The 13918-nt window shown below is 46.0% G+C and overlaps 1 protein-coding gene across 1 annotated transcript in view; it reads right to left on the minus strand.

Moving 5' to 3' along the window:
* ATP6V0D1 (ATPase H+ transporting V0 subunit d1) overlaps positions 1-13918 on the minus strand; it is a 36941-nt gene that overhangs the window by 14972 nt on the left and 8051 nt on the right. The window contains exon 2 of the mRNA XM_057413861.1: positions 10941-11112. Coding sequence (XP_057269844.1) covers positions 10941-11112 — 172 coding nt within the window. The remainder of the gene's footprint in view (positions 1-10940; positions 11113-13918) is intronic.

The following is a 13918-nucleotide window of genomic DNA, read 5'->3' on the forward strand; positions in this document are numbered from 1 at the left end:
AGCTGCTGGCCAAGAGGTCATGAGGACAGCCCTCCTGTCAACAGTGGGATGAGGCACAAGTGCACAAGCTAGGCTGCAGCTTAGGTTTTGCTGGGATGGGTTAAGGTATTGTATTGCTCAGGCAATTTTAATGCTAAGACCAGCATTAGACTAATGCAGACTAATGCTTGCAGGGCCAAAGTCATAGAATCCCAGCCTGTTTTGGGCTGGGAAAACTTTAAAAATCATTTACTCCCAACCCTGCTGCCACGGGCATGGACACCTTCCACTAGACCAGGTTGCTCCAAGCCCCATCCAACCTGGCCTTGAACACTGCCAGGGATGGGGCAGCCACAGCTTCTCTGGGCAACGTGTGCCTGCACCTCACCATCCTCAGAGTAAATAATTTCTTCCTTGTATCCAACCTAAATCTCCCCTGCTTAAGTTTAAACCCATCACCCCTTGTCCTATTGCTACAGTAACTGATGAAGAATCTCTCTCTGGTATGCTTTGTGACTGTTTATTTTGGGATAAAAAAAGGAAATCTCCAGTGGGATCACATCAGTGCTTGAACTCAGCATGAATTCCAGGGACAGCTTTAAAAGACAATTAAGTTGTTTTGAGTACGGTCACTTTAGCATCCAGTGCTTCCTTCTTACAACTCATCCAATTCATGTACTCAGGGGCTAGTGGGGGAAGTAGCCTAATGGAAAAGTTTTGGGCTGGTTGTGCTGCTGCTTCCTTGGGTTTGTGCATAAGTACACAGATCTCTCTATATCCCACTGGGCTAAGGACTTGAGCAAAGGTGCTGGTACACAGAGCCACTTGTCACACCTCTTGACTTTGAAGTGTAAGCAGTTATGGGGGAAAGCCATACACAGACTTCAAAGCACAGAAGAGCAGTAGCTGACACCAACACTAGTGCCAACAGCTGACATACTTGTATCTAGAGTGTTCTTTTAAGATCATCAGTAAATAACTGTACAGCAGTCCTGAACTGGAAATGAAAGGGCTGCTGCGTATCAGGAAGAGCTCAGTGCCTCACTAAGGCTTGTTTGAGGAACAGACAGCAGATGAACCAAATCAAATCTTTACATAAGTTTTTCAGCTCACACTAGAATGTGTCAGACCAACAGCTTCTGGCCAGTAGGAGTTCTGCATGTGATGCTCAAAGTGTGCTCAAATGTGTGCTCAAAGTGCGCTCTTCCTATCTTTGTTCACTGTCTTTCCTAGAGTCACACCAGTAAAAACCACACCTAAGTGGTAGGTTTGTGAACCTGCCAAAGAGAAAGCTGAGAATTTTATGTTTGCCACCACAAACTAAGGGCATTCAGCCAGTAAGTGGGTGCCCTCCTAAACTCAGATCATTGAGACCATTTCACAGCAGAGTTGTAACATCATAGTACTAGAGAGGCTGGAGCAGCCTTTCAAATCTAGGCATCCAGGAATGTTCTCAGCATTAAATAGTATTTAGCTGCATCTCCACATGATTTTTACTATCTTCTAGTAAGTCTACATGTCTTGGGATAGTGACCTCTGTTTTCCAGTGGCACCTTCTAGTAACTTATAAGCAGTCATATAGCATTAGCTGCATTAAAGGCTAATGAGAGAAAAAGCTAGATGAAGTACTTTTTCTTTTTTTTTTAACTTTGAGGCTTTATGAATATGATGTTGTGTCCTATCTGTGTCCAAATCCCTTGAAATACCAGGGAATGTTTTGAACACCTCAAAGCCTTGTGCAAGAATCTCTGGCTGCCTAAACTTGATGCCTCAAAGCTTAAAAACACTAGACTGATACGCAAGGCTGAGTCTTGCCACTCCCTGCCCTGCTGAGCAGACCCCAGCGCTAATTACATTTTAAATATTGACAAGAAACATGTAATCATGCCGCTTTCACGCAGACCAAAACACAACATATTTCAAGGATATGAAATTAGAGGAAAGACTGAGCTGTTTAATCTCAATTTATCCCCAAAACTGCCTCTTGTAGTCAAGACAGTTGAAGAAGTTTGATGGCCTGACAGCCTTTACTCACTTCTCAGTGACCATGTGGCCCGGACCCAACAAACATGCAGAATATTACTGTGCATACAGATCTGCTGCTAGCAGAAGACAAGATAAATCATCATCCCACTTGACATGCAGTAAAACATATGGGCTAGATTTAGCTCATCCTCCAAATATTGTGTTACTTCCACAAAGCTCTACGCAAGTATTTGCTAGACTTCAAATCTGCATGCAGAATAGATCTGGGAGAGGGGACTAGGACCCAAGATACCCCCAAGAAGGCTTCAGAACCAGTACCCTTGGCTTCCAGGCCTTTTCTGAGCTGAACTTGCCAGTATAAAGCATTGGGTGAAGCAAATTGATGGAAAGGCAAGAGAAAAATGAAGGCTGCTGAAGTCCAGCACCAGAACACCTTGAGAATGGTTTCAATCAAGGACTGAAACATGTTACACAGCAACAGAAGTGTTCAGCGAATGTTCATCCAACTGAAGGTACTGCACGTAGGTGGCCTTCTGGAAAAGTCTCAACCATACATAAATTTATTAGAGGAGCACTGATAACCTTCCTCCCTGTTTTATGCCTCTACCAAAAAGGCAGTAGAGGGAAAGACTGCAAGAAGGAACATGAGGGAAAGGCAAGGACTGCTCCTATGATATGTAGAATCACCAGAGACATTCAGCTTTAAACAAAGCCCAAGAAGATACCTAAGTCCACACACTGCCTCTGGATGAAACAGCATCAGCTTGTGCAGGGATGTTATCCAGAGCTCCCATCTAATCACCCACAGCTTGCCAGAGCCACTTCTTGGGGCTGCACTTTCATTCAAGATTTCTCTTTGTGAAACACTGGCTTAAATCTGGAGGTCTTCACTTACTTTTTCTGCATCTTTACTGCCACTGACAACACTTTGCTAGCTCTTCCAAACATTACTGTAGCTCACTGTGTTTCTGAGGCACTATGTTAACACCTTCCAAGCAAAGAACAGTGCTGGTCTGTAGGAGGAGGGTTATACAATTCCAGCTCAAATCCAGTGGCCAAATGAAGTGTTTTCCAGGCATTAGAGGTTTGGAGAAAAAAGCATTCCCTCAACATAACACACAGTAGAATTCACCTTTGAAAGCCTCCCTTTCTGATGAGGGCACCCGCAGTCACACCATTTTGAAAGATGACTCCATGCCTCCCCATCAGGCACCCAAACCTGTCTGTGCTGACACTGGTTCTGGGAAACAGGTAGGAGATATGTGTCCTTTGAGTAGGTGGGTATGCAGGACAATAGCTGCAGTTCCAATGCTACCATCCAGAGGACACAAGTCTGTGATTGTTTCCAGACCATTAGTTATATGCCCTCTTATTTTGAATATTGCATAATTCCTCCAAGAATTTGGCTTATCAGTTCAACTTTGCACTCCCTGCAAACAGGGAAGCTGTTTGTCAGAAACCTGTGCTTCTCTGCCAAAACAGTCTCTGCCAGAAAAATCTCATAAAGCTTTTATTGCAGGATCCCCAGCCACTCCAATCATTTTTGCTTCCCAACCCCACCACCACCAAGCAGTCAACAACTAATTGAAAATAGTATAGCACAATTTTAACCACAGCAGATTAGGGAAGATCCTTCAGATTGGGGCATTTGCCCAAATAAACTGCAAGTGTCTAATGTAAAGCATCAGGAGCTTTTTCTTCTGCAAGAGAGACCTTCAAAAGGATGCAGTCATGTTTTGTAACCTCTGCAATTATGCCAGGATGCACACTCCACTATATTTAGAATAGACAGGCAACCTGCTACTCCAGAGAAGAGGATTATTGCTCTTCAGCAGAAGTAGCAATTGAAAACAATCTGGCTCCAGAAAAACCACTGCTGGAAGATGAAGTTCGAACTCAAAGTCATGCAGCAGAAACTAGATCTATCCAGTGCATGGGAGAGGCAGAGCAGCACTGGGTCAGGGAGAAGGTAACAAGGGGAAGCACCAGCTACAAAAAAAGCATGTGAAAGGGGAAGGGTACATGCAACCTCATCAAAAACATGCCTTGTGACCACAAAAACATACTGAAAGCGAAGTTCCCAGGTGCATCCCCAGGGCAACAAAGAACCCAGTTCCCAGCCCTAGCAGACTGGTGAGGTAAGGACAAAAGACAACTTAGTCTTGTCCTCTGACGAGAGGCTTGATTATGGATTTGGGAAATGTGTTTAGACCCAGCTCACCCCTAGACCTCACTCTTACAGCCAGCTCAAGTCTCCACACAGTTACCAGCAGCTTCCCCATCTGAGCACAAGATCAAACCCTTCTCTGCCCAAGAGCTTGCTGCAAGGACTCCAGGAGCCCAAGAGCTGTCAGAGCCCTGCACACCAGGATCTGTGAAACCACTTCCAAGGGAAAGGAAGAGGTTGTGCTGAAGCAAGGGCAAAAAAAAAAACAACAAACAACCAAACCTTTATTACATGTTTTTTCCCCTAGAAAAATACTAAAGCTGACAACCAGACCAAGCTACAGCAAGCAAGAGTCAGAAGCAGCACCATGATAAAGAATCCGATCCAAACCATGTACAGGAACACTGAAAGGAAGGAGAGACAGGACATAGCATGGTGACAGGCTAACGCAAACAAATCTTTTACAGAAAGGCAGGGCAGCACAGCACTGAGAAGAACCTAAAACCCACTTCCATCCCCCCAAGTCAATATCTGCTTGTTGAATTCAGGAAGTGGGTTTTGCTGTTTCAAGTACACTTAATACCTGTTTGTTGCTGCCCTACAGAACATAGCTGCATTCCCTCAGCCAAACAGTCAATTGTTTGTATTGGAGCGAGATGTTAACAGTCAACTTGTGCCTATCAAGTCAGAACCTACTGTGGGCTGTTGAAAGACATGGGAAGGCACCAGCAAGGAGCTACATGGCAAGACACAGAGCTAGCAGGTATTTCATAGACTGTGGCAGGCTCAACAAGCAGAACTTTTCCTTGCCACAATATGCAGTGGCAGAAGGCCACCAGCTACAGCCACCACTTGAAAAAACAAAAGGGAAATCAGCCAACTTCCTCTATATTTTGATACGAACAATGCTACACTTGCCACGGAAACGTTCCTGGAGAGGATAAGAGCCAGGAAAGAGTCAGTGTGGTGCCAGGAGAGGAGCACAACAGGACAAAAAGCAGTGGCAGCAAGTGACGGGTGGAACTGGGATGCTGCCTAGGTGCATTCTTGGATTAGTTTTGTTCGTGTGCCTTTCAACAGTGTCCTTTCCCCTAAGCTCAGGAGGTAAGTTAACTCCGGCTTGCCTCCAGAGGTTACCTAGCAGATGGGATGCCCCTGGGGCCGGGCAGTGACAGGGCTGGAGTGCCACCTTCCGGCAAGTCACAGGCCGAGCTGGGCTGAAGCTGGGCTGGAACAAAGACCAGGAACAGCATCCTCCCGGTGCTCCAGATCCCCCACACCAGCCCCACTGCTGCTTCTGCTTCCGGTGGCACCTACCTGGGTTCATAGGACACAGAGAAGAAGCAAGAGAAATTACACACGGGGGGACAAACAGGTTTTGGCAGGTTGGGGAGGGGACAAGGGCATACCTGCTCCTGAGATCAGACAGTTCCCCAGATCCCTCAGCAATGTGCCCTGGGTCAATAGCAGAGCACCCTCGAAAACCCAGCACAACACCCATGTGCTGATCAACTCAAAACCACTCCAGAGGTCCACCAGCAAAAAGACTGCTTTTAAATGCTCCATCCACCTCCCAGCACCAGCCACCAACATCCTGATTGTTCTCAGTGGGATGGTACCTGAATATTTAACATGCCTCTGTCTGGTGTGAGGTTATCTAGTATTTCTAAGACACCCAAGAAGTTAAGTAGCTACAAAGGCATCCTGCAGCAGTGAGTTTCATAGCTGAACTGGACATTTCCTTCCATTTTAAGCCAGTCACACCTCCTGCTGTGCCACTCAGTTTTCAAAATCTGTTTACAACCAATGCCTCTCTCTCAAGACAGTCCCAGTGCACTCAAGCTTTCCTCCTGCAGAAGCCAGCCATGCTCAGACTTTCCATATCTTTCTGCCATTTTCTATTTCAATTCAGCCTGTACGGTTTAGCACATAGACACATTCAGTTGAGTACAATTTCTTCTTCTGACCACCTGGTGAGTCACTTGCCCTGAGCTGCCTACCAGGAACATCTTTACCATTTCCTCCTCAAGTTTCATTAGGTACCCTAAAAGAAAGGAGTACAAAACAGTCATGTTCAAAAGGCCAAGATAAATCACCCCATTACGCCTATTCTGTGTTCACAGCCAGAGCAGGAGATCAAATGGCACAGGCTTGTTCCAGTGTCACCCAGGTAGGCAGATGACATAGTACCTCTGTGCGCACAGGCACAACACCCCCAGCACTGCTAACATCGTTGGGCTGAAACTGCCTGTGACACTGACAAGCCTGGGTTAGGTGAAGTACTGGCACAAGTACACGCTGCCAGACTCCCAAGGGAGTTGTCCTGTGTTCACTCAAGCTATTTGGGATGTGTATGGCAAGCTTCCCAGGAGAGGGCTCTGCAAACAGGACCTCTGAAACTTCTATGTCGTGTCCTGAACCAAGAGCTGCTACAACCTACGGGACAGTATCAGGGAAAAAAAGCAGTCTGAAAGGCAGCCCAAGAAGTCATATCTAGTCTACTCTCTTTTCTACTAGCCCTGTCACTAAGTATTATCAACAGAATACAGTTAAAACTGCTGGGCAAAGGTGGCACCCTCTCCAAGCTCCTGTGTTTCAGCATCATTCTTGTATTTTAACTTGTCTGTAGTGTCATTAGAAGTTATTAGAGCCTGTAACATGCTCACAGTGACTCCCACCTTGGACCTTCTGAAGCTGGTAACACCTTCTCTATTTCAATAATACTCCACTGGCGTGATGAGTGCAGACTCAGGGGAGAGTCCTGCAACAGTGGTGCAGCAGAACCACAACAAAATGCAACTAAACACTTGGACACCTTGTACAACAGGCTCCGCAAGAGTGAGGATGTTTCATGTAGGAAAGCGGCTTTTCTCCTGCTTTACCTTTTGCCTTCTTCCAGGCAGCACTGCAGACAGTAGCATTAAAGCAAATCTTGTGGGTAAAAAGGAAGAGATGACAGTGAAGACAGCTCAAGAAAGAAACATCCTGTGCTGAACGGGATTATGCAGTATGTAAGAGATAGGGATACCTGCAAAGAATTGTGATTTGCTGTACAGAACTCATCAAAATCAGAGACAGAAGCAGAACACAATGAAAGTTAAATCAAGCTGAGACAAAACACCAGTTTTACAATTAAGTCATTCCAACAGCTGGAATGATAGCCACCAGGCTATCAGATCACAGGAGATGTTCAAGGTCTTCTACACAGCTCTAGCTGGATATACACACTGGATAAAGGTCAACAGGACCTTTGTAACAAGAAACTGGACTTTCAGAGCAATTCAGAGTCTTTCTACCAAGTCAGGCAGTGTGTAAGTGAGGAATGGGTTAGAGACCAGTTGAGCAATCCGGACATCCATAAATCCATGGGTCCAGATGGGATGCACCCATGGGTGCTGAGGAAACTGAAGGAAGTAATTGCTAGACCACTCTCCATCATTACCAAATCCTTGGAAACGGGAGAGGTGCCTGAGGACTGGAGGAAAGCAAATGTCACTCCAGTCTTCAAAAAGGGCAAGAAGGAGGACCCAGGTTAACTATAGACCGGTCAGCCTCACTTCCATCCCTGGGAAAGTGATGGAACACCTTATCCTTGGTGCCATCTTAAGGCATATCAAGGATAAGAGGGTTATGAGGGGCAGTCAACATGGCTTCACCAAGGGGAAGTCAGGCTTGACCAATTTCATAGCCTTTTATGAGGAAATAACACAGTGGATGGATGATGGCAGAGCGGTGGATGTGGTCTACCTTGACTTCAGCAAAGCATTTGACACAGTCTCCCACAGCATCCTCACAGCTAAATTGAGGAAGTGTGGTCTGGATGATCAGGTAGTGAGGTGGACTGTGAACTGGCTGAAGGAGAGAAGCCAGAGAGTTGTAGTCTATGGGGCAGAGTCTAGTTGGAGGCCTGTAACTAGTGGAGTGCCTCAAGGGCAGTACTGGGACCAGTATTATTTAATATATTCATCAACGATTTAGATGAGGGAATTGAGTGTACTATCAGCAAGTTTGCTGATGACACTAAGCTGGGAGGAGCGGCTGACACGCCAGTAGGCTGTGCTGCCATCCAGAGAGACCTGGACAGGCTGGAGAGTTGGGCAGGGAATAACCTGATGAAATATAACAAGGGAAAGTGTAGAGTCTTGCATGTGGGCAGGAACAACCCCAGGTTCCAGTATAGGTTGGGGAACGACCTGTTAGAGAGCAGTGTAGGGGAGAGGGACCTGGGGGTCCTAGTGGACGACAGGATGACCATGAGCCAACACTGTGCCCTTGTGGCCAAGAAGGCCAATGGCATCCTGGGGTGTACTAGAAGGGGGGTGGTTAGTAGGTCGAGAGAGGTCCTCCTTCCCCTCTCCTCTGCCCTGGTGAGACCCCATCTGGAATATTGTGTCCAGTTTTGGGCCCCTCAGTTCAAGAAGGACAGGGAGCTGCTGGAGAGAGTCCAGCGCAGGGCAACGAAGATGATCAAGGGAGTGGAGCATCTCCCTTATGAGGAAACAGAGGGAGCTGGGTCCCTATAGTTTGGAGGAGACTGAGGGGTGACCTTATAAGTGTCTATAAATATATAAAGGGGGAGTGTCACGAGGACGGAGCCAGGCTCTACTCAGTGGCAAACAATGATAGGACGAGGGGTAATGGGTACAAACTGGAACACAAGAGGTTCCACTTAAACTTGAGAAGAAACTTCTTCTCAGTGAGGGTGACGGAACACTGGAACAGGCTGCCCAGGGAGGTTGTGGAGTCTCCTTCCCTGGAGACATTCAAAACCCGCCTGGACGCATTCCCGTGTAACATTATCTAGGTGTTCCTGCTCCAGCAGGGGGACTGGACTAGATGATCTTTTGAGGTCCCTTCCAATCTCTAGCATGCTGTGATACTGTGATACTGTAATCAGGGCAGGCATGATCTGAGGCCTTTCAGTTCATCTTTTACAGTTTTCAAAGTGAGACTGTTTGGGGACAGCAAGTTTTAAAGTCTGCAAGATACTCATCTATCCTGGCCAAACTATTGCCTCTAAGCAGATAAGGCAGAAGCTAGAAGAGACCATTAGTGATTACTATGATATTTCCATAGAAACATTTCTACAAACCTGTAAGGTAGCAAAGGAAAAGCATGCATGGAGGACAAGCTACCTAATATTGCCAGGCTCAAACAGTCTTTACAGCAAACTCAAGATGGGCAAAGAGGTGTTTCGGAAGTTCAGTTTGAGAGACTAGAAGAGATTGCTCCAATCAGCTTAAGATGAGCTAGGAACTACTGCATCTATTGCAAACACTCCTGTAAGATGAGGCCTTAGTAATGTCCTGCTTATGATTTGCCACATCTTACTGCATATTTGGAGCCAAATATGTAAATTCCATGTGTTTCAGAGACAAGCATATAAGAAAAAGCTATTTCTTAGAAAACAGGAAAAGCTTAGAAGACAGGCAGCTTTAGTAGAGTGACCCAGAAAGTAACAGATAAGAGCCACTGGGTTAGAAAATAAGATACTTGTTTCTATGTCCTTTCAGACACAGAAAGGACAGAACAGGAAGGAACATGGCAGACAGACAGGCCTTTAATCAATATCTGCATGTGCAGGAGACACCCCAGATAGGCCAATCTTAAAATCGCTGAACTGACCACAAATGCCTGTATCAGCCTCCATCCTTCAAAAATCTCTAGGTGGCTAGCAAGATAATACACACACAATTGTTAGAAATGCAAGATTAAATAACACGTGCCAGAGCGCCTGCAATGAACCCAAGCTCACTGTATCAAATAAATCAGTGCTGATTTATGAACTATCATGCTCAAGAACAGAGTACTACTTTCCCCTCAGAAATAGGGGGCCCGTAAGATATCTCCTTACTGCTCAGAGGAGGCCACTGGCTAGGCAGTTTGCAGGGCAAAATAGACCTTACAGGAGTGTAGGCTAAAGAAAGGAAAAAACGCAACTGAAACATGGAAGTAATATTGCTGACTAGCACAACCGGTATCTCACCGAGACTAGGAATTTCTCTTTATTCCAATTAAAGCAAAAGCAAAACACAGAAGGAGAGGGTGTTGCAAAACTGCTAGGAGAAGACACTTGTGAGGAAACTCCTATTTCAACCTTTTCACATCAGCTGAACCTGCTGTGGAAGTGTACACACCCTGTGTCTTTCCATGCACCAAGTGAGACATATTGAGGGTGCTGCAGCCCTGTCTTTCCCTGCTGCATGTTCTAGGCCTCCCTTTCCTTACTGGAAATCCACTATTTGGTGGATTCCACAGGGTTGGCTGGAAAAAAAAAACAAATAAATAAAAAAAATTAATGATTAACACCAAACAGTAAGGTGGTTCAATTTTTGGCCAGGTCAACTCCTTAAACCAGTTTGTGATAGGATCAGAGGAAAGCATACAGAGCCCAGAGTGAGATATCGGAATCACAGCAGCCTCGACAAAGGCTGACAGACCTCAGTGGGTCAGAATGATCAGCCAACTGCTGTTGTGCACATGCATTGCAGCAGGATCACATTTAAGAACAATAAAATAGAAACATTTAGCACAAGGGACAAAGCTAAATGACAGGTCCAATAGAGACTGAACCAGTGCTGCAGGGAAAGCAGCCAAGCAGCTGTGCCAGCACATCCAAGAAGCAGAAGCCTTTAATAGCATAGTGATACTGTGCTGCTGCTTTGAGACCTCCAGATACAAGTTTTGTTCAAGATGCTGCAGAACACACAGGAGCTACAGGGTCAAGAGTGCAAAACTGGTCTGAGAGCCCTCAAGTCTGGAAGAACACCAGTGTTTCAAATGCTATTGATGAATAGTTGGTACTCACGTGATGAAGTCCAGAAAACTTGCTAGAGGCTCATAGGCATGGTTCCTCATGTGACGGAACTCCACTACCATCTTCTCTTTCAGCTTGTCGTCTATGACGGAGACAGTGAGTGGGGAGGCTTCATTGGCCAGGAAGTTCCCATAGTCTGTGCTCTGGAGGTGCAGTTTCAAGTCTGAAAAAGAAAGAATTATTCCACTCTACAGGGTTTGTGTTGGGTTTGGGCTGTTTTTTCTTTTGAGCACACCCAAGAAGCTGTTGCTCAGCCCTTCTCTGGGCATTCTCTTCTCTGAAAAAAGATCACCTAGAAAAAACCCACATTAAATCATATGTTTTTATCTGTGCTTAGTTTTATCAGGGACAACCCAAACACAGGAGGAGATCAGTGTTTCACAATATCAGCTTTGTCCCATCTTAAAGAGGTAACTGTGGCACTGTGCAATGGAGCATGTAGCTGGCCACTGTGCTTGATAAAGATGGGAGGTTCTAGATTTCTAGCAAATACTTCCTAGAAAATAATTTTAAAAACCAACAACTTAAGCACTTTCTCTAGCCCCAAGGGCTCTGGTTGCAGGCTTCTCTGAAGCAATCACAACCAAGAACCTATCTGCATCCACAAGCAAGTTCCCTCAGATACTAGTGATGGGTGGCACTGGAAAAGCTTTCAAAGCCAAAAATACACAAACAGCAACCTTGAAATGATAAAACAGGCAGACCAGTTAGAGCGAGTCAAGAGGAGGGCCATGAAGATGCTGTGAGGGCTGGAGCACCTTTGCTCTGAAGACAGGCTGGGAGAGATGGGCTTGTTCAGCCTGGAGAAGAGAAGGTTTCCAGCCAGCTCCCCGTAGTTTCTATACTGGTCATGACATGCTTTGGTGTGGAATACGCCTTTGAATAGTTCAGGTTAGCTGTCCTGGCTGTGCTCCTGTCTGGCTTCTTGTGCCCCCCCCCCCCCCCCCCCCCCCCACTGGCAAACCATGAAAGACTGAAAAGTCCTTGATTTAGAATAAGCAGTACTTAGCAACAGCTAGAACACTGGTATGTTATGCTCATCCTAAATTCAAAACAGCACTGGACCAGCTACTAGAAGAAAATTAACTCTATCCCAGCCAAAACCAAGACAAGGAACATGCTTAGAAGCCTTCCCCTCCTCCAGTTTGTAGTAGAGGGAACCTTTGTTTCCTCCCTTACCCTTGCTGTAGGTCAGGTGCCCAACCAAGCTCCAGTCCTGGCCAACAATCAACTACAACATGCTGAGCTCTGTCAAGATAAAAGCCCTATTTGAGCCAAAAGCATTTAAGTGTCTCCATGGAAAAACTGAATCCAGAACTGAGGAACATCATACAATCCTACAAAGCTCTGCTAGTTGCACTGGTACATAATGTTCATCTTCCTTCAACTCTACCTCGGAGGGCCAGTTAGACAAGCACCCTCCAAGGGATTCAAGACCTTTATGGGGAAAGGAGAGTAGCTGGAAGAGTTTAGTTAAACCAGATGTGAACACACAGTCCAGAGAAAACAAGAAAAAAAAAAAAAGAAAAGCCATTTCTCCCTGGTTTCTGTGAAAGAGCAGCACTGAGGCTGCCCTTCCCCTCCACTGAATCATTGAGTCCTCAGCATTACAGCACAAGCAACCACAGTACTGAGGTCAAAGCAAGGACTCAGCCTAGCTTGAGGAGTTTGATCTTTTGACATTCCACCCAGCTACAGGCACGAGCTGGAGAGCATCCTCCACACTGGGCTCCAGACTGAGCTTGGACTGTACAGCAAGACACTGTCCTCAGCCCTAGGGGTCAAACAGCCTTCAAGCTGACTTTAACTCTTCTGGTTATTTCCAAGGAGGTCTATTAAATATGTTGTTGACCCAGCACTTTTTAGTTACCAAGACATTACCACTGCTAAGTGTCACAGGAAACATGGTGGTTACAGAGAGAGGAAAAGGCCAGCGACTTAGAAACATGGCAGAAACCGAGCACTATTTCTGTGGTTTACAGGAGAGTTTGGTGGTACTCTTACTAAGGAAGCCTGGATGCAGCAAAGAGTTACTTGCCCAACACACATCCCAGCTGAAGCAAAGCAGAAACTTAAAGTAGATCTCTGTTCCCCAGACTATGCTGCAGCTAAACAGCTGTGTTTTGCTCTACCAAAACATTGCCAACTTACGCTCACACTTCTGAGGTGGGAAAACATTGTCTGGATAACTCAGACAATGGAGTTTTCAACATGAACCTTGCCACAAAGTCAAACACTTGAGAAGTTTCAGTCCCTCTTCTGACAGGTCTTGGATGAGAAGCTTTGGAGTCCAAATGGAAATTAAGTTCCACTCTCAGATCAGGGCTTTACTTGTTTGCTTTTAGAGGAGGCTGGAGAAAGCATGGAACAAAATTCAGCAGCTGCTCAGTGAATGTGAGAGAAACGATCATGGTAAGAGTACTGCACCCATAAAATCAGACTGCAAGGGAAGGCCCAGCGGACAGCAGTAGCTACATCCACATACCTCCTTCTTGCAGTTCTCTGCAATTGTGCAGAGCTTTAACGAAAACTAAGCCTTCCCAGAAAGGCATGCAATGCTGTTTTGCAGCTATACAGGCCCTTGGAGAGGAAGCAGCTATTGCATATCCTACCTAGCTCTTACTTCGGTGGGGAAGCTTCCAAAGTTTCTAGCCATCTCCTCAACTCCAATTCTACTAGCCCAAAACCATCTGTTCCTTTTGGTGTCACCATGACCTGCAACTCTGCTCTTCCTTTTGAGGCTGCAAGTGACACAAAAAGTAGAGTTTGCCATACCATCCACTTCCAGAAGTCAGAGCTGCATGTCATGGAGACCAGAGTCACACAGGCTGCATGCTCTGCCTTGCAGCTTCTCCCTCAAGAGCTTTGAGCAAGCTCCCAGAGCATTTTGTCCTGCTTGATGAGGGGGTTGCCCCGCCAGCTCCACGGCACAAGATTCAGCATAACATTATGTTGCAACTGGAATAAGG

Source organism: Pezoporus wallicus, unplaced genomic scaffold (genome assembly GCF_028554395.1).
Source record: "Pezoporus wallicus isolate ANWC-B61680 ecotype Strahan unplaced genomic scaffold, APGP_CSIRO_Pwel_v1 contig_6364, whole genome shotgun sequence".
Classification (NCBI taxonomy): domain Eukaryota; kingdom Metazoa; phylum Chordata; class Aves; order Psittaciformes; family Psittacidae; genus Pezoporus; species Pezoporus wallicus.